The following is a 20,189-nucleotide window of genomic DNA, read 5'->3' on the forward strand; positions in this document are numbered from 1 at the left end:
GAGTCATCTGAGGTCCACAGTGTCTGCAGCTCCAGGGAACTGTGGGGCTCATTCTCAGGGTTTCTACTCCTGAAGCATCCCCTGCACTGAATTCAGGGTCAGGGTCATGCTCAGAGTATTGTGGGGGCTGAGCCTGTGCGCAGGCCCAGGGGCAGCACCCAGACAGAGAGTAGTGTGGGGAGCAGGAGAGGGCCCAGGCCATGGTGGGGAACCCAGAGTTCTGTCTCCTGAGCCCCAGTTGGAGCCTGGCCACCTTAAGCCTCCCTCATGTCCTCACTTTTCCCCTTGAAGATGTTCCTTCTCCCACTGGTGGAGGGAATCCCTGTCCTTCTGGGTGAGTTTCATCAATCTGGTTCACGTGGAGCTGTGCTCCCTTCTGGACTGCAGAGGGAGCTCTTATCACTGTGTGTTTGAACATCTTTAAGCCTGGAGAAGGAAGGGACATGTGGGGGCATTTCTAGTCCTGTTCTCATGAAATGTGCACTGTGATTATTTCTTCCCTTCTCTCTCTGTGTGAAATACATCACAGAATACATTCATCCTAATTATTTTAAGGATTCAGTTCATTTTCCCAGATTTCCTCTCTGTTACCTGTGAATGTTTCATGACTTACATTGTGGAGCAGAAGTGGGTGAGAATTGTCCTAAAACATTTCAGTGTCATTTGCTTTACTGGAGGTTTCCCATCAACAGCAGCCACTTGGGTGTTGCTGTGACACTGAATCTGATAATCCCTGTCATTAATCATGGTGTTTAGAGCATTCTTGAATGTGATTAGTACTGTCCCTTCAATATAGCATCTTGCCTTTATTTTCTTGTTGTCCCACGTGTTTTTTTTGTTCCCCCTTTCCATGTATCTTTTTTGGGTTAATGCAGCATTTGATACGATTCCATTTTATCTATTTCCTCTACTTACAAGCTGTAAGTTCTTTCTGTCTTATGATCAGTAACTTGCAATAGTCCACATTCCCATGATGCTGCCATGTTCCATGGACAATAAGCACCTGATAACATCTTTATGTGTCTCACCTCTCAACATATTCTCTGTGATTTTTCTTACATATTATTTCACATCTGTTAGAAATTACAACATACATAGTTATTATATTTGTGTGGGCAGTGATATCATTTTTATAAATTTTTTTCGTGTTATGTTAGTCACCATACATCATGAGTTTTTGATGCAGTGTTTCAAGATTCATTGTTTATGCACCACACCCAGTGCTCCATGCAATATATGCCCTCCTTAATACCCATCACCAGGCTCACCCATCTCCCCACCCCTCTCCCCTCCAAAACCCTCAGTTTGTTTCTCAGAGTCCACGGTCTCTCATGGTTCATCTTCCCCTCTGATTTCCCCCCCTTCACTTTTCCTTTCCTTCTCCTAATGTCCTCCATGTTATTCCTTATGCTCCACAAGTAAGTGAAACCACATGATAATTGACTTTCTCCGCTTGACTTATTTCACTCAGCATAGTCTCTGCCGATCCCACGCATGTGATGCAAATGGTAGGGATTCATCCTTTCTGATGGCTGAGTAATATTCCATTGTATATATGGACCATATCTTCTTTATCCATTTGTCTGTTGAAGGGCATCTTGGCTCTTTCCACAGTTTGGCCATTGTGGACAGTGTTGCTATGAACACTGGGGTACAGATGGCCCTTCTTTTCACTACATCTGTATCTTTGGGGTACATACCAAGTAGTGCAATTGCAGGGTCATAGGGAAGCTCTATTTTTAATTTCTTAAGGAATCTCCACACTGTTTTCCACAGTGGCTGCACCAACTTGCATTCCCATCAACAGTGTAAGAAGGTTCCCCTTTCTCCACATCCTCCCCAACATTTGTTGTCTCATGTCTTGTTAATCTTTGCCATTCTAACTGGTGTAAGGTGATATCTCAATGTGTTTTTTTTTTAAAGATTTTATTTATTTGACAGAGAGAGATCACAAGTAGAGAGAGAGAGAGAGAGAGAGAGGAGGAAGCAGGCTCCCTGTCTAGCAGAGAGCCTGATGTGGGACTCAATCCCAGGACCCTGAGATCATGACCTGAGTTGAAGGCAGAGGCTTAACCTACTGAGCCACCCAGGCAGCCCTCAATGTGGTTTTGATTTGAATTTCCCCGATGGCTAATGATGAACATTTTTTTCATATGTCTGTTAGCCACTTGTATGTCTTCTTTGGAGAAGAAGAGTCTGTTCCTGTCTTCTGCCCATTTTTTGATTTGATTATCTGTTGAGTGTTGAGTTTGAGAAGTTCTTTATAGATCTTGGATATCAGCCCTTTGTCTATACTGTTATTTGTGAATATCTTCTCCCATTCCATGGGTTGCCTCTTTGTGTTGTTGACTGTTTCCTTTGCTGTGCAGAAACCTTTTATCTTGATGAAGTCCCAGAAGTTCATTTTGGCTTTTGTTTCTATCGCCTTTGGAGATGTGTCCTGAAAGCAGTTGCTGTGGGCAATGTTGAGAAGTTACTGCCTATGTTCTCCTCAAGGATTTGAATGGATTCCTTCTCACATTGAGGTCTTTCATCCATTTTGAGTTTATCTTTGGGTATGGTATAAGAGAATTAATTCTACTGTATATAGCTGTCCAATTTTCCCAGCACGATTTATTGAGGAGACTGTCTTTTTTCCGTTGGATTTTTTTTTTCTGCTTTGCAGTGACATATCTTTTTTTTTTTTAAGATTTTATTTATTTATTTGACAGGCAGAGATCACAAGCAGGCAGAGAGGCAGGCAGAGAGAGAGAGGTGGAAGCAGGCTGCCTGTTGAGCAGAGAGGCCGATGCAGGGCTCCATCCCAAGACCCTGGGATCACAACCTGAGCCGAAGGCAGAGGCTTTAACCCACTAAGCCACCCACGTGCCCCAGTGACGTATCTTTTAAAGAGATTTAGATAATGGGGCGCCTGTGTGGCTCAGTGGGCTGGGTCGTGGTCTCGGGGTTCTGGGATCAAGTCCCGCGTCGGGCTCTCTGCTTGGCAGGGAGCCTGCTTCTTCCCCTCTCTCTGCCTGCCTCTCTGCCTACTTGTGATCTCTCTCTGTCATATAAATAAATTTAAAAAAACCTTAAAAAAGAGACTTAGATAATAAAAAAGTCTTAATATTTGTCCCTTTAGTTAGCATTTCTGATTTTTACATTGATTTTTTAAAAAAGATTTTATTTATTTATTTGCCCGAGATAGAGCGAGAGCGAGAGAGAGGGAGAAAGAGCTAACGCACAGCAGGGAGAGCAGTAGGCAGAGGGAGAGGCAGGCTCCCTGCTGAGAAAGAAGCCTGATGCGGGGCTCGATCCCAGGGCCTTGGGATCATGACCTGAACCAAAGGCAGACACTTAATCAACCGAGCCACCCAGGTGTCTCTTACATTGTTTTTATAGAATCAGATTCTTCCTGGAATCACCTCCCCTGCCTGAGGGTTGTCCATTTTTAAAAAGATTTTATTTTTTATTTGACACAGAGAGAGAACACAAGCAGGGGGAGCAGGAGAGGGAGTAATAGGCTCCCTGCTGAGCAGGGGGCTTGATTCTAGGACCTTGGGATCATGACCCAGCCAAAGTCAGATGCTTAACTGACTGAGCCACACAGGCACCCTGAGGGATGTCCATTTACTGCTTGTAGTTTGGGTCAGTTTTTGACCAATTGTGTCAGTTTTTGTGTATGTGGAAATTTTTTATTTAAATTTCATGTTTGAAAGACATTTTCCCCACGTGAAGAACAGTTATTTTCCTCTTTTCAGTAAAGATGTTAATCCACTGTCTCTCACTGGCATTTCCACCATAACAAAATCTACTGGAATCCTTCTCTTCCTTCCCTTGAGTGCAGGGATTCTGTCCCTATGGATGCTTCCTTCCTTTCTTTTTTTTTTTTTTAAAGATTTTATTTATTTACTTATTTGAGAGAGAGAGAGAGAGAGAGCAGCAGAAAGAGGGGGAGATGCAGGCTCCCCACTGAAGAGGGAGCCTGACTCAGGGCTCAGTCCCAGGACCCTGATCATCACCTGAGCCAAAGGGAGATGTTTAACCAGCTGAGCCACCCAGGTGCCCCTGCACAACCTGTTTGTTAACATAAGCTTCTCTCTGTCTCTTCCTTTGTATCTCTCTGTGTAACATTTAAATATACATGTAGGTGTATGTGAGAGACATGCCCTATTGGATCCATATTCTCTGGAGAATCCTAAAGAAGGCGCTCTACCAGCTCTTACTCTTTTTGGTTCAACTCTTTTGATTTTAATGTCTTATTTCAGGGTGCAAATCCTCACTTCTTAACTCATCAGAGTACCTCATGCCATAAGGTACCATAAGAATGTGATAACATGATTTTTCTTTTCCCATCATTTTTGCTAAAATTGTCATATATTTTAGTTTTTACAACCATTATAAATCAAAACATATTACTATTATTTCTGCTTAAATAGTTGACTATTTACGGACATTAACTATAAATTTTTTTCTATTTATCCATATAGCTCTGATATCTGATGCTTTTTATATCTTTTCATAGAGTTACATTTCTCTCTGTCATTGTTCCTATGGGGGATCCTTTACTATTACTTGTAGGGAAAGTGTGCGGATGATCAGTTTTGTGAGGCTTGCGGTTTGAAAAGTTTTATTTTGTCTTCATTTTTCAATGACATTATCACTAGGTAGAGATTGAGGTTTATAGGTTCTCTTCTTTTAGTGTTTTCAGACATTGCTCCTCTGTTTTCTTGCTCACAAGGCTTATAATGAGAAATGTGCTCCCACCAGGATGCTAGTTTCTCTGTAGGGAACACGACTCTCCTCTCTGGCTGTGAGAGTTTCTGCATCACTGGTTTGTAGCAATTTCATTACAATGTATGCTGTGCTGTCTCTCATGTTCCCTTGCCCAAGCTTCATTGAGCTTCTTGGGTATATTGGCTTATGTAGTCACTAAAGTTTGAATATTTTTGGTTATTATTTCTGGAAATATTTTTTTATTAACCACCTGATCCCCACCTTCTCTCCCCTAGTTACTCTAATCACACTCTTTGGGCTGCATGAAATTATCTTAGACACAGAGGTTTTATTCATTTTTTCCAGCTTTTCTCTCTCTGTTTCAGGTTTAACAGTTTTCATTGCCCTGTATTCAAATTCACTAACCTTTACTTTTGTAGCATCAATTTTGCTGACAATCTCACCTGTGTATTTTTGATCATGTAATTTTCATTTTGTGGCTTAAAAGAATTTTGATCTTAAAAAAATGTCTCTATATCTTCTTCTAACTTGTTCAGTCATTCCTTTATGCCAGTCCCAGGTGACACATAGTTTTAATACCTGTGTGCATTTCCTGTGTGATCCACCCTATGCAGAGCCTGACTGCTGGGCTGAGTGGAGTGGGAACTCAGGGGATCTCACATGTGGGGACGTGTTCAGACCAGTTCACTGCTCTGTGCACAGGCCTTCTGGGGTTGGAGGAGAGTGTGACACCAACAGGGAAGGGGTTTGTGTCTCACTTCCCTGTCTACTTTTGTCACTGTGAACATTACCATTGCAGTCAAATGACTGACAGTAATATTCAACCTCATCCTTAGCCATGGGCCCCACTGATGGTCAGGGTGGCCATGTTCCTGAGTTGGAGCTGGAGAATCTGTCAAGGATGCCTTAGTTCCAGTTGCTATCACCATAGATAATCTGCAGGGGGTCCTGGACCAGCTTTGCTGGTACCATGGACCATCTTTCCTTCCAATGTTGTTTCCCCCACGGGTGATCCTGTCTGTCTGTTCCAGAGTCACCAACACTGAGGGGGGCTGATTCAGCAGGTAGGAGGCCATGGAGCCTGGAAGACAAATGATGGGTTGGACTACCCATCCCAAGAGATACTCCTAGCTGCCTAGCCTAGACTGAGCTCCAGGGATTCTGTGGGAACACAGGGTATCCCTTCACCCCAATCTCAGTCCCAAGGGCCCATGGTCCTGACAGGGGGATGGAACCTGTGATCTAATACAACCCCCCGCTCCTTTTACTTCTGCAGGTTTAGTCCTTCAAAGGTCATGGAGGCCCAGTGATCATTGTCCTTTCAGTTTTAGCCCATGAGCCCCTTATCTTGCAGGATGATCATGAGCATCCTACCCACCGTGGATAGCCCCTCCTGAGCTCAGAATCAGGTCCAGGCTTTTTCCAGATCTATGGGGCTGGAGGTGTGTGAGCATGGGTTTAGTATCTCTGCAGAAACAGGAAGCTGAGGAGACAAGTGTTCAGGCTGTGGTAGAGGTGGCCCAATTCTGCTCTCAGGGTCCAGGTTGGCAGGTTTTCCATACAGGTCACTTTTATTCATTTGCTGGAAACATCTGCTGGTTATGCAAATCAGCCAAGGCTCAGGGGCTGCTGCTGAGGAGCTTTGTGGTTTCAGACAAGAACTCAGTACCAAGGGGCACACAGAAGAGGAGAACAGCATCTGCAGACCCAATCATTGGCCCAAGAATTCTTACTTCAACTGTTGGTCCCATATCTGGGGATGACATCTCTACCCCTGACTATGTCCTGCATCAGCTCCTGGGTAGGTCTGGCCATTGCAGCACTCAGAGGTGAGGTCAGTCTGAATATTATGAACCTGTTCTACAGGTGAAATGAGAAGGCAAAGATGGTAGGGTCCCAACCCAAGCACAGCTCCAGAGAGGCAGAACCCATTAAAATGTCACCCTTAATAAGGGCATATACAGTATTCCAGGAGTCCCTGTGGTTCTATAAGTTTCTGTCCTTGATGTGAGCTCCTGGGGCACTACAGAGATGCTGTGCTTCAGTGTTCCCAATGTGCTGACAGGCTCATATAGAATAATTCTGGAAAAACACTAGACAGTGTCCCTGTTTTGCCATGGGCTGGTGAAATACAGTTGTAGTGCCTATGCCAGAAGAGTAAGAAAATGCAGAAAAGACAAATCTAAGAGACCTGGAGCCAGTGGGATTTGGAAATCAGTGTGAAGTAAAATTCTCTAGGAAATGGACACCTTTCCTTCAGGTGATAGGTCCTAATACTAGTCCCTGCATGTTAGAGACTCTGATGCCCAGACCCTCACCTTGTCTAGGTGGCTTTCCCAGGTGACCTCTGCTGCCCCCTGGTGGCTATTACACACTGGCTGCTGGAGGTACAAGGGTGTCCTCCGTCTAGGTTTAAATTCAGAATCCACTCATGAAGCTGTGATTCCCTGATCCATGAAGTGCTGACCAGAAGGGAGGAAATCCACTCCACTGTATGGCCTGTGCCAGCCATAGACCCACCATGACAGGCTCAGATGAATCATGAAGAGTCCTATTAGAGACTGAAGAGGCAAGGTCCTCCTGACACATCCCCATAGATGTCTGTGGGGTGGTGGAGGTCATGCAGGTGGTCCCGGGGCTTGGCACTGGAGCACACAGAACTCAGGGGCTGGTTCTCCCTGATGCAGCTGTGAGTGCAGCACTGACAGGGGGGCAATGGCTGCTCAATCCCCAAAGAGACGAGAGAAAATCCTCTAACAAATGTCTATTCTCACCCACTTTGTCTTGCACATTCCCCCTCATGTGTTGACCCAAAGAAGACACAGAATCTGCTCTCAGGGTTTTCCATCTTGGGGGTGAGGCCCAATAATAGACGCACTGGTGTGCAGACCCAGATGGGAGACTAGACTCCTTTCTACATGTACATTGTCACCTACATCTAATTGAAAGTCAGAAGCTTCCTTTTGTCAGGTCCCTGGCAGCCACGCTTGACCATGTGGCCCAGTGTAGACCATGGGTGTCATGAAGCTTGCTCTCACGAATGAAGAAAGTAGATGAGATTCAGCAGCACCTTTCCTGAGGAACATGGGATAAGAGTTGGAGCTGAGCACTCCCTAGGGTGCATCATCAATACGAATGGAAGCAAAACCAACATTGTAGGGATAAGAGGAGGGAACACTAGTGAGACTGTGGGTGCTCATGGGATTGGTGAGCCCCCAGAAAACAACACCCTTCTTACCTCAGACTTCTTTTTGTGAGGAAAGTAAGCTCCACTCTTCTGTCTCTGCTGTTCATCAGTGTGTTCTTGCAGTGGACAAGCCTTCCGGGCGAAATGGGGACCAAGGCATGAGTGGCAAGTTCTGTGCTGGAGAACATGGATCCAGAGATGAGACAGAACTGAACAGGCAGGCTGTTCCATGATCAGAGGTCAGGGCCCATCTTGAAGAGGGAGTCCAGGAGCTGCTCTCAGGTCAGGAAGAAAAAAGGAGCAGTGAGACACGAGTGGGAAAAGCCCAGTCAGTGTCCTTGGGGACTGCTGTAGAGAATCTGAAGGAAGGTGGGGAACCTGAGGGACCTGGGATTCCAACCCAGTTCAGGGCTCATGTGGACTTTTCTTCTAAGGTGAGCATTCTGGGCACAGAGGGATGTGTCTGGTGTGGTAAGAGGTAATTTCCAGATAATAAATCAGGTTCTCAGGGCAGCTGCATGGCACATAGAGGGTCCTCTAGGAGGAAGGTGCTGAGGTGGGGACAGGTTTGACACAAAGTGGGTTCAGACCAGCTCCATTTTGCCTTAGGTCACCTGGGGGTTGAGGACACTCAGGGTAGTAGTTGCTCTTCCTCCCCTCTGGTCTTATCCAACTGCAGTCACAGGGTGACTAAGAGGCAGCACGTGCCTCTGGCCCTGTCTCCCTGTCTTGTCCCACGCGATGACCTGTCACTGCTTTCCCCAATGCCTACAGACTGGCTGAGCTGAGCAACAACATGAAGGGAGGGTGTACCTGACAGGAAAGGAGGGCAGGGAGAGGAGTGCAGATGTCTGGTCCCCGGAGAGGGAGAGAGAGAGTAGGAGCTGGTAAGTGCAAGGCAGCAGCCGTCCCCTGCAACAGGTGAGGAAGGCTGCTCAGATTGAGAGGGGATGAGGGACAACCTCAGCCAGAATGGTCCAGGCCCAGAAGGAGACAGCTCCTTCCTCTCAGAGCTGCCAACTGCCTGTGGGGGCGCTGTTGCTCTTGGCACAGTGACTGCCCCACTGACCAGGGAGGGAGGTGCCAGGCTATCCATTGTCCTTGCTGAAGAAGCCTCTGGTGGAAATCTCCAGATTGTAATTCCCTAGAGGGACCTTTTCATGATCCTTTCACTTGAAAAATCCCTGGAATGATTATTTTGGTCATAGGGATTCCCACCCAAGATCCTGTTTCTGATTGATCAGGTCATTAAGTAAAATTTAGATGAAAGATTCCAATCGCATTCTCCATTCTTTTGTGAGGAGAAAATGATTTCACTTCTGTGTCTCCTACTCCCAGGAAGGTATCATTCTAACACAAGCCAGGGTGGAAATGGCGGAAGCTTCTCCTCTTCCTTCTTAATAAATTCCTCATCTGTTCCCTTGACCTCACGCAATTACTCTAACAACCAATTTCAAAACCACAAGTCAGAGAGTCATGGAGAGAAATTGAACTTATGATACAAATTTCTTCAAAATAATGGAAAAGTTATTTTCCCTCAGAGCTACAGTAATGCCCTAATGCAGCTCAGGCCACCACATAGGCTCACAAGGGGGTGGGAATGAGTTCATGTGGGTCAGAGGTCAGCTAAGGGTCAGACTTGCTTGGTGCAGGTGACTTGGGGCAGTGGGTGGACAGTGGTGCCAGGAGAAGGTGGGCCTCAAGGTAGTATCTGTTCTTCTTCTTCAGTTTCTGTAAAACCTAAAGAAGGGAAGCGCCTGGAGCAGCAGGGGCCTGGTCCCCTCTTCAGTAAGCTTTGGGCAGCCCTTCAGGTTGTAGGAAACCTTGTCCAGGAAAACAAGGAGACAGAGGGCCACTGGGGCCCACCCAGGCTGCTTGTACCCAAAGAGAAGAGAAATTCCTGCAGGACTATGGTGTCTGAGACAGCTGTCTCCCCAACTGAGTGACATGTGATTAATCTAGGACCCATGTGATATATAATGACACCTTAAGTCTGTATTATCTACAGTGAAACCTGACTACAGTGCCCACAGAGCAGCCCCACCCCCCATCTTCCACTGTTCAGTAGGGTAAACACAGATCTGAGGACAGGGAACCTGCTAGTCTCCCATCCTTCAGGGTCCAGGTCAGGACTAGGAAGGACTCATGCTCTTAGTCCTGACCAGCAGCTGCTCAGAGGACAGGTGAGAGTGAGAGCCAGACCATGACAGGATGGTTTGTGTCCCATCCCCCATCCTTCTATGTCACCTGAGTCACTGCCAGGCACTCCCAATGGTATGTTAAGTAGCACAGCAATGGTCAGCCTAGTCCTGGCTCTCAGTCCTGGTCATGCTCAGGGGGCCATTTAACTATGTTCCATCCTCAGAATCAGCCCCGGATGGTCGTTCATATCTGTATATATACCAGCTGGGGGACCAGGCTTGGGTTCTGCTGCTGTCAAAGAGGTATGTTCATGCCTGAGCTCATCCCTAGAGCAGAGATCCTGGGCTTGATTAGGGCCACTGACATGGAGGGAGTCGGTCTCAGGTCAGGGTAGGCACAGAGCCTGTAAGAAAGGAGAGGAAATGGTGCTGGAGGAAGACAGCTGAGTCAGAAGTGACTGTCACAGCCCTCTGAAGGGAGGGTGCAATGTGGACACAGTGAGTGCAGGACCTTGAGTGGGAGGGAGAGTGGGGCACCTGTGCCTTCCACTGTGCCTCCCTGTGGGCCTCTCACCTCAGCTGGGACCAGCAGCAGAGCAGGGGTGAAACTACTCAGAGAAGGATCCTTGGAGGAGCAGTACCACAGGCTCACTGGGGAGCTGTCCCACCTGCAGATGCCTGGGCCTCACCCAGTCTGGCTGCAGCGGCATCTGCATCTTGGGGAGCAACCCCTTCCCCATCCCCCAGGACTGTGTGCTCACTGTGCTTCACAGGGTGGGGGTCTAGGCACTGTGGAAAATCTCACTTCTTCTTCTTATCTCCCTAGTTCCTACTTGGCCACCTGGGACATGGGACTTCACTGACCTGCTCTGGGTTAGGGAGCTTGAATTAAACTCCAGACCCTGTATGATCTGAGAAGTTGTTTCAGAATGAACATTTTCACCAGCCATATGGAGTGTGTGCTGTGGATGGTGATCCCTCGGGCATACTGGCTGCACGGCTCTGTGAGCAGAGTTGGAGCCTTATTTCTTTCAGCGCTTCCTGGGAGTGGATCAGGAGTAACAGTGAGGGTACTGGCTGGGGTGATTCATAGTGACTGTCTTGGGGTGACTGGGTGTCCACTGCACAAGTGAGGCAAGCGGGGGGTTGTATGGATTCAGGAGATCCCCTCGTAGTCCCTGGGTTTGTGGTTACAGTCATGAATGTGCCACAGTTCAATTCAGCAGGTCTGAAAATGGACCAATGTTTCAGAATGAAGGTTTAATCCTTCCAACTGGCTGGGATGAGGACTAGCTCAGGCATTCGCTGAAGAGAGGGGATCAAGGAGTGCGTGGTGAGGAAAGTAGTTGTAGGTGCCCTTTGAACACAGGGTAGTGGCAGAAATGAGTATGCAAAAGTAACACGCATTTCTCTTTATGTTGTAAGAATGTGTTGGATGTATAGTAATCATATGTTTATGTTTTCTCCACGTGTGTCATCCCATTATCATCCAACAACAGGTGTGTTTATGGCAGGAAACTATCTATCTCAGTATTGGCATTCAGATATCAAATCATATGGGACAAAAATAAATACCTCCAGTCCCCCAGCAGACAAAGTGTATTTTGTATCCTCTTATGGGAGAAAGAACCTATTTGTGGTTGTTGTGGGATAGTTGCATATTATCAAGTGGAAGCAAGGTTCCTGATATTCCCTTTATTTGCAGACTGTGGTTTGCGTGGATCTAGTGGATTTCATGTGGACATGGTGGGACTCTGGTGGCTTCTTATGTGTCAGCATTGACAGACTGGACTGCGTTTCATAAAATTGTTTTCTGTCCATATTTCTGGATAGGGTGAGTGTAAAGAAGGCTCCTTGTGTAAAATGTGGGGGGTAGAAGCGAGGCAGCACCCCTTGTGTGTCTCACCCTTGTGGTTGAGTATCTTCTGGCCACTGTGGAGGATGAGGCAACTGTCCCAATGTCACTCAGTCACCATCAGGATAGATGTGACTCTCCAACTGTCTGTCAGAACCCAGAGCACCTAGTATGTCTACATCTTTTCTCCTCATATACAAATAGAAGAAAGGATCTCATCTGGTGGAGATTGGACATGTACCTTGTGGATTTTGGGGATTTGGGGGGCTTTGTGGATATATATAGTGGCCTCCTGAGGACTGTCTCCAGGATGCTGGCCATCTCAGATTGGGTTCCTGGAGGCAGACTCAGGGATAGGGAAGTGCATGTGTAAAAACCTGGAAGGAGAAGGGAAATCCGCGTGGGCAGAAGAAGAGTGACCCACAGAGAGTGAGCCATCCGATGAGCCTCCTTCCTTCAGGGAGCTCTCCAGCTGGGACTTTTCAGGACATCTGAGCCAGAGGCAGGGCCTTGGGCTCTGGGCCTCTGGAGATCATCCATTGAAGCTCTCTGAGAAGGGACAGAAACCTGGGGGAGCAAATCTCTGAACCAGCAGGACGTTCTAGTGAGGAGCTCCCCTGTGGTGGCCAGGGGCTCTAGGAAGCAGTGGGTGCGTGTGTGAGCCCAGAAGAGGGGATGTGGGTGACCCCTCAGTGTCTACTGTACCTGTCTGTTCCACTCTGGTAGAGGAGTCTCCTCTAATGTCCCCAGAGCTTCAGGAACTCAGATGAGTTGCGACAATTTGAACTGTAATCTGATCAGTCGGGAGAGCATTAGCCCACGACCACCACATGGAAATGATGGGATCATGACCACTAGATAGAATTCTCCCTGTGTCTTTTTTCTACCCAGGCCCTCTGTCTGTAGATGACACCCAGGCCCAGTGAAGAAAGTAGCCTAGTGCTGTCAGCTGTAAATGCTCTCCTTGTCTCCCTGTGCAGAGCTGCCTGGAGGGCTGGATGGGGAGGGAGGTGTGGGGATCTCAGATGAGGGAACCTGGGCCAGAAGTGCTCCCTGCTCTGTGCACAGGCCTCCTGGGGCTGGAGGAGAGTGTGACACAGACAGGGAAGGGGTTTTTGTCTCACTTCCCTGTCTACCTGTGTCACTGTGAGCATCAGCATTGCTGTCCCACACCTGACAGTAATAGTCAGCCTCGTCCTCAGCATGGGTCCCGCTGATGGTCAGGGTGGCCGTGTTCCCCGAGTTGGTGCCTGAGAACCGGTCAGGGATCCCTGAGGGCCGTTTGCTATCACCATAGATAATTAGCACAGGCGCCTGTCCTGGCTTCTGCTGGTACCATTGAGCATTTTTACTTCCAATGTTGTTTCCCCCACAGGTGATCCTGACCGTCTGTCCTAGGTTCACTGACATCGAGGGAGGCTGAGTCAGCACATAGGAGGCCATGGATCCTGCAAGAGAGAAGATGAGAGGTGGGGTTACAGCCAGGATATCATCCACTGTATGTGCCCACCTTCCTGGAATGAGCTCTTTCAATTCCTTAGGCCATTTCCACCCTGCTGTCATCTTAGTTTCTGGGTGCCCTGGGCCTGCCTAGTGGATGGAGCCCTTGAACAAATGAAAAGCAGCTGCGCCTGTTTCTCTGGGCAGGTGCAGCCGTTTGGGAATTACAAGGAGCCAGGGTGTACAGTGGGGTGTTATCGCCAGCCCCTCACCCCACAGCAGGGTCTTGATCATCCTGCCCCCGACTGACAGTCCAGTTCTGAGCTCAGAATCAGGGCCAGGAGTGTCCCAGAACCCGGGGCTGGGATGGGTGTGAGCCTGGACTCTGTACCTATGCAGTGAGCCAGAAATCCGAGGAGGAATTGGATCCAGGCCATAGTGCTGGTTCCTGAGGCTGAAGGCTGGGCGGTTTTCCTCAGTGGCTTCTCTTAAGCTCTTGCTGCAGACACCTGCAGGTTATGCAAATGAGCCAGAGCTCTGGGGCTTCTGCTGAGGAGTCTTGCGGTTTTAGAAATGGGCTCAGCTCTGAAAGGGGAACCCTCCTACACTGTTGGTGGGAATGCAACTGGTGCAGCCACTCTGGAAAACAGTATGGAGGTTCCTCAAAAAGTTGAAAATGGAGCTTCCCTATGACCCAGCAATTGCACTACTGGATATTTACCCTAAAGATACAAACGTAGTGATCCAGGTACAGGGACCCAAATGTTCATATCAGCAATGTCCACAATAGCCAAACTATGGAAAGAACCCTGATGTCCATCAACCAATGAATGGATAAAGGAGATATGGTATGTGTGTGTGTGTGTGTGTGTGTATAATAGAATACAATGCAACCATCAAAACACGAAATCTGGCCATTTGCAACAATGTGGATGGAACTAGAAGATATTATGTTAAGTGAAATAAGTCAATCAGAGAAAGACAATTATCATATGACCTCTCTGATATGAGGAAATTGAGAGGCAGGGCAGGAGGTCGTGAGGGGTAGGGAGGGAAAGAAGGAAACAAGATGGGACCAGGGAGGGAGACAAACTATAAGAGACTTAATCTCAGGAAACAAACTGAGGGTTGCTGGGAGATGGGTGGGGAGGGATAGGGTGACTGGGTTATGGACATTGGGGGTATGTGCTATGGTGAGTGCTGTGAATTGTGTAAGACTGATGATTCACAGACCTGTACCCCTGTATTATGAAGCAAATAATACATTATATGTTAATAAAAAAAGAAAAAAAAAGAAATGGGCTCAGCTCCAAGGGACACAGAGATGAGAGAGGCAATCCCTACAGACCCATCCTCAGCCCCGGGGATTCTCTTTCACACTGTGTTCCCATAGTCTGGGGTCCAAACTCTATGCCTCTCTCTGTCCTGACCTGGCTCCTGGACAGGCAGGATCACAGCAGACCTGTGAAGTGGATTCTGTCTGTAGTTTCTGAACCCAGCATAGAACATTTACTCTGTAGGTACTAGAGGATTATAGGTCACTGAGTGTCCTACTCCTGGTTTATAGTGGTGAACATCAGAACAGGAACAAAATTACTCCCTTGCCAGAGGTACATGGAGTTAGGGGGCCACTGTGGTGCTGCAGGTTTCTGTGCCAATGATCTTCCAAGACAGGTCATAGATGTTGTGCCTCGGTATCCCCAGGGTTTACTCTCTGCCAGGGACAGACCCAGTACTTGAGGAAGGATTGACAGTGACTGAGTGTAGCAGGAATAGGGGTGGGGTGGAAAGTCATGAAGTCCTGGACGTGTGCTAGAGCCAGAGACAAATTCTACAGGGTAGAGATGAGAGGCCACGAGTCAGAATTTTACATTAGATGACCTACTGCCAGGTCATCTCTGCTGCCTCCTGGTGGTTGCTCCACACTTGCAGCTGGAGGTGCAGGGAAATCCTTTGTCCAGGTGGAGATTCAGGATCCACTGCGCACATATCCTGATTCCCCCTGATCCATGCACTGCTGGGCCCAGGGGAGGGTTTGCTCTTCTTTGTAGGGCCCCTGCCAGCCTTGAAACCAGGAAGGAGGAGTCAGATTATCCATGAAAATAGGAAGAGACTCATGTGAAGGTAGGACCCATCTGAGGTATCAGGGCTCATGTCTCGTGGTGGTGGTGGTCATGGGTGTAGTTTGGAGGCTGGGCACCAGGGGACACAGGACAGGGACTGCCTTACTTGATCCGGCTGCTGGAGCATCAAGTAGTGTGATAATGGCTCCTGGCTTCAAGGACAGAGACTAGAGGACAGTCACCCAACAAACATTTATTCAGACCCAGCTTGGTCTTCCATAGGTTCCATCTTGGGAAATCAGTGTGAATAAGACACGAGTCTTTCTCAGATTCCTGCCTTGGGTGGAGCAGCACTGGGGACACATTTGCTTTAGTGACACTGCCACCAACCCTGTCCATCTGCATCTTGCCTTCTATAATCATTGAGAAGCCCCACTATTGTTATTCTCAGGTCTGTCTAGGTCAGTATTAACCCTGTGGCCTAGAACTAGCCCATGAATGTGTCATTCTGCTGGGGATCTTTCTGGAGAATTTGTGAATGAAAGAATCAGACTAGATTTATGCAGTGCTCTTTCTCTTTTACTGGTTTATGATAGCTGGAGCAGCGGTAGCCAGCCTGAGTTCTGTTGTCAACAACAAGGCAAAGAAAAGCCTCCATAGTAGTGGTGGTGGGAGAGACAGTGAGAGGATTTGGGACCTCATGGAATTGGTAGTTCCTGGAGAACCAGCATCCGTCTTCAGACTTAACTTCTATCTGCAGGAAAATAGCTGCTTGAATGTTCATGCTTCCAAGTGAGATGGACATGCATTGCATTAAAAACTACCTGGCTAGTTGGTATAATAACTAATAGAAGCAAGCAATTAATTAAATGATAGAAGAACCTGTGCAGTTTTGGGGGACGTACAGAGAATGAAATGACATGAGACCAAATGACAGGCAGTTTGTGTGTGTGGAGAGACTGGAGGAGGCTTCTCTGAAGAGGGGACTTTCGGGCTGCTGTCAGGATGGGAAGAAGGGACAAGAACTCAAGTGTGTTTGGAGTCAGTCCCTGTGGGGAAGAGTCTGGTTTGTGTGAGGACGCAGGGACAGTGAGGACCTTAGGTGTCTCTGATTCAATGCCAGTTGAGTTCCAAGGCGATATTTTCCAATAAGTTAAAAACTCAGTGGCAGGTGTGATGTGTTAGAATTCTTAATGTTGTATATTTCCAGGGAAGATGAGTCACGAGAAGAGCCTGTGTGAACCTCCCTGAAAACTGAGTGAGAAATGGGAGCCCGTTTTAGCTGAAGTCACTGTGGCTTCTCCATGGCTCACCTGTGTGTGTGTGTTTCCACATGACATCAAATTCCTGTCACACACCTTTATATTATGTATTTATAAACACACAACACACACAAATGTATCTGAATATATTTGTGAGTATGGGTGCACATATACCCTAATTGTGTCTGCTATGTTTATGTTGGAGATATATTTGTATATATATGTATGACATATACACATATGTTTTCTAGAGATTCTGAACTCTGGATTGGTTGCCAAAGTTGTAGTCTTGGGGGTCTTTGCATTTTTAGGAGACATGCAGTTCCATTTTATCACCAATGATAAGGTGGGTGGTGTTACCATAATGAATGGCAGGACCAAGTTAGTAATCACACTCATTTGACAGAACACACTGGTATCAGTCAATGACAGTGTTCCTAGAACTGAAATAGATGGCAGCTTACCCATTTTTTTTTTTACATCTCTATTATTAGAAAGAGCCAACTGATACATGCTTTAGCTTGCTACTGAACCTTAACAGAGACTGTATGCTCCTTACTAGCCACTAAGTTACTATGTGATCGAGCTGCCTGCATGAGCTGAGTGTTATCAGACCAACCACACCAGGGAATTGGGCATTCACAGCATCTCTCCATCATCCAACAGAAGAGGTAAATTCAAGATCAGGCTTGCCCAGGTCCTGAAGGCACAGGTGAGTTGAATGAGAAAGAGGTCTGAAGACCATGACACCAACACATACTGCATTGTCTCTGCTCTGTCTGGCACAATTATGACCCAGTGGAGACAACCCTATGAACAGCTGATCCAGGGGAAAAACCGTGGTTGGTTTAAGCGGTTCCTGTGTGATGTGCAGCCAACTCTGCTAGTTAACAGTTGTAGTCCTGCAGCACTCATCTGGTACACCCCTGCACAATATGGACAATTTTTCAATAAGGCAACATTTGAGCAAAATGTTTGGTTTATTTCACCTGGGCAGAGAGAAGGACAGAAGTGGCTTATTTCTAACCTATGTTCTCTGACTCAGTGTGGATGGATGGTTAGAGACTTAGAAGAAACAGGAAAAGGAAAGTGGTGAAAGCTGTTTGAGGAAGAGATGTGTGAGGAGAACCCACCTGCAAATGAACATAGAGCTATTTCTGTTCCATGAAAATGGCCACAAGAGTGTGTCCTCAAAGGGAAATGGTGTTAATAATCAGGTGGATAATGTGACATTCATCAGACAGTGGTGAAGCCTTCTTGTCCATCCACTCTTGAACTTGTCCAGGGGCCCTATAGTAAAGTGGCCATGTTGCACATTGGGAGGTTATTAATGGGATAACCCCTAGGTTTGTCCACTCACAAGGCTGACGTGGCTATGGCTACTTCTGAGGGAACAATCTGCCAAGAGCAGAAACCATCCCAGATTTCCCAGGATGAGACCATCTCCTTGGGAATCAGCCAGAAGCCTGGTGGCAGGTGAATGACATTAGACTTCTTCCATCATGGAAACGATCACTCTCTTCTTGGTGGAAGAGACCTTTACTCTGGATAGGAACATGCTTTCTTTCACTGCAGTGCTTCTTCCCAAACTGTAACCCTTGGACTTACTGAATGCCTCACCCACTGTTCTAGTATTCAGTGTGGCTTCTGTCCAAGGCTCACATTTCATATCAGAAAAGGGCTGCAGTGTGTTGATGCCCATGGTTCTGGTTCTACCAGAACTACTGCTTCTACCATGTTCCCCACCGTTCAAAACAGCTGGCTGGCATGATGGACTACTGTCTCTTGCATACTTGTTTACTGTCCAGTCACATACAATACCTTGTGGGACTGTGGCAAGACATTTCAGAAGGTTATATTTGCATTAAATCTGTGTCCAATATCTGAGCTGTTTCTGTCATAACCAGCATTGATGGGTCCAGGAATGAAGAGGTGGAATTGGGAATGTCCATACTCACTGACATGCCGGGTGATCCACTGCAAAATTTTTACTCCTTGTACCATGACCATACAATCTGCTGCCCTAGAGGTCTTAGTTCTAAACAAGAACTGCTTCCACCCAGAAACACCACAATGATTTTATTCGGTGAAAGCTGAGACTTCACCTTGTCACTTTGAGCTTGTCTTGTCTCCGTGGATGTCTCTCTGTCCTTCCAGCCTGACCTTTCATCCCCAACAAGTACATAGGCAAGAAACATGACAGCCTCATCCTGCCTCCTGCACAGGCACCCCTGATCCACATGGTGCAGAGGCTGCCTGGAGGGCTGTGCTGGGAGAGAGGTCTGGGAATCTCAGATCTGGGCCCTGGGCCAGACCTCTGTGCTTTGTCCTCAGTGCTCCAGGTGCTAATGGAGAGTGTGACACAGATAAGAAAGGGGATTTTGTCTCATAACCCTGTCTGCCTCAGTCACTGTGAGCATTACTGTTGTCCCACACCTGACAGTAATAATCAGCCTTGTCCTTGGCCCTGGTCCTGCTGGTGTTTGGGGCAGGGACCGTGTATTCCAAGTTGGATCTTAGCATCAGAGAATCCCTGAGGGCACTTGTTATTGTCATATATGACCAGATAGGGTCCTGTCCTGGCTTCTGCTGATACCACTGCACACTGAAGATTTCTATACAACTCTATACTGTCTCTCTGACAGGTGATCATGGCCATCTGTCCCAGGGTCACTAAGCACAGGGCAGCTGGGTCAACACTGGAGGCCTTTCTGCAGCCTGGCCATGGGCCTGAGCTGGGTGGGCTCCTGTAGAGCTACAAACAAGACCTGATTCAGGGAAAGGTGTCCTGTGGCCTCAGGGTCTACTCTTCCTGCTTCACGTGTCCTCTGTGTCTCCCAGCTGCACTCTGGTCTCATCCTCACCATGTCATCGGAATGTAAAACTCTGTTATTCTAACATTTATTTATCATGGTGCATGTGGGAATTTACTTGTTATACATTCACCTGCTGTTGGAGACTCATCACTACCTCCAGTCTATTTCTACTTGGTGCTTCTGTCTCTGTGACACCCTATCCCACAGCAGTCCAGCAACCTACATCTCAACACTTTGATACCTTTCATTTTTTCATCCATATCTCACATGAACTTGTGAAAAGTGCCAGAAGCCATGCCTGACTGAGGGACTCACTTTAAGTTCTGTATCTCTGTGAGCATTCCCCATGGTCACTTCTTTGCACAAGTGTGATCTCTGGAGACTGGATAGTCAGTGGTCTCTCCTGGGAACTGGATTCTGTCACTGAAGCAAGGACAACACAGGGACCAGAGATGTGGATTGAGGCTGTGGGAATCACTTCACCTTGGAAACATTCTCAAAAGGAGGCTGCAGACCCTCCTTCCAGGGACAAGGGGGTTCAAGTGACCCCTCCCCCTCCGTCCCCTCCCAGAGACACTTATGAACAAGGAGCCACAGTTCTTGGTCATAGTCTGCCTGGAGGAGGGGAAGGAGAGGCAGAGAGTGAGAGGCCAATGTGTTTCTGGATGTATCCAGCACAGATGGGTCAGCTCCCTGGGGCTTCAGCTGG

General features: G+C 47.4%; 2 protein-coding genes and 1 gene segment (V, D, J or C); all 3 read right to left on the minus strand.

Moving 5' to 3' along the window:
- The window catches only part of LOC125082616 (immunoglobulin lambda-1 light chain-like), a 306,686-nt gene that overhangs the window by 64,611 nt on the left and 221,886 nt on the right, over nucleotides 1-20,189 (minus strand). The gene's annotated exons all lie outside the window — the stretch shown is intronic.
- The window catches only part of LOC125082615 (immunoglobulin lambda-1 light chain-like), a 173,309-nt gene that overhangs the window by 55,358 nt on the left and 97,762 nt on the right, over nucleotides 1-20,189 (minus strand). For 2 of the 8 annotated variants that reach the window (XM_047698425.1, XM_047698421.1), the window contains exon 2: nucleotides 13,058-13,347. The exons of 3 other annotated variants lie outside the window; for them this stretch is intronic. In XM_047698425.1, the coding sequence (XP_047554381.1) occupies nucleotides 13,058-13,347 (290 nt within the window). Of the gene's footprint in view, nucleotides 1-10,685; nucleotides 10,692-13,051; nucleotides 13,348-20,189 lie in introns of all 8 variants that reach the window. 3 more of the 8 variants (XM_047698419.1, XM_047698422.1, XM_047698424.1) reach the window with 2 other exon arrangements.
- Nucleotides 1-20,189, minus strand: part of LOC125082613 (immunoglobulin lambda-1 light chain-like) — a 301,131-nt gene that overhangs the window by 51,351 nt on the left and 229,591 nt on the right.

Source organism: Lutra lutra, chromosome 12, assembly GCF_902655055.1.
Source record: "Lutra lutra chromosome 12, mLutLut1.2, whole genome shotgun sequence".
Classification (NCBI taxonomy): domain Eukaryota; kingdom Metazoa; phylum Chordata; class Mammalia; order Carnivora; family Mustelidae; genus Lutra; species Lutra lutra.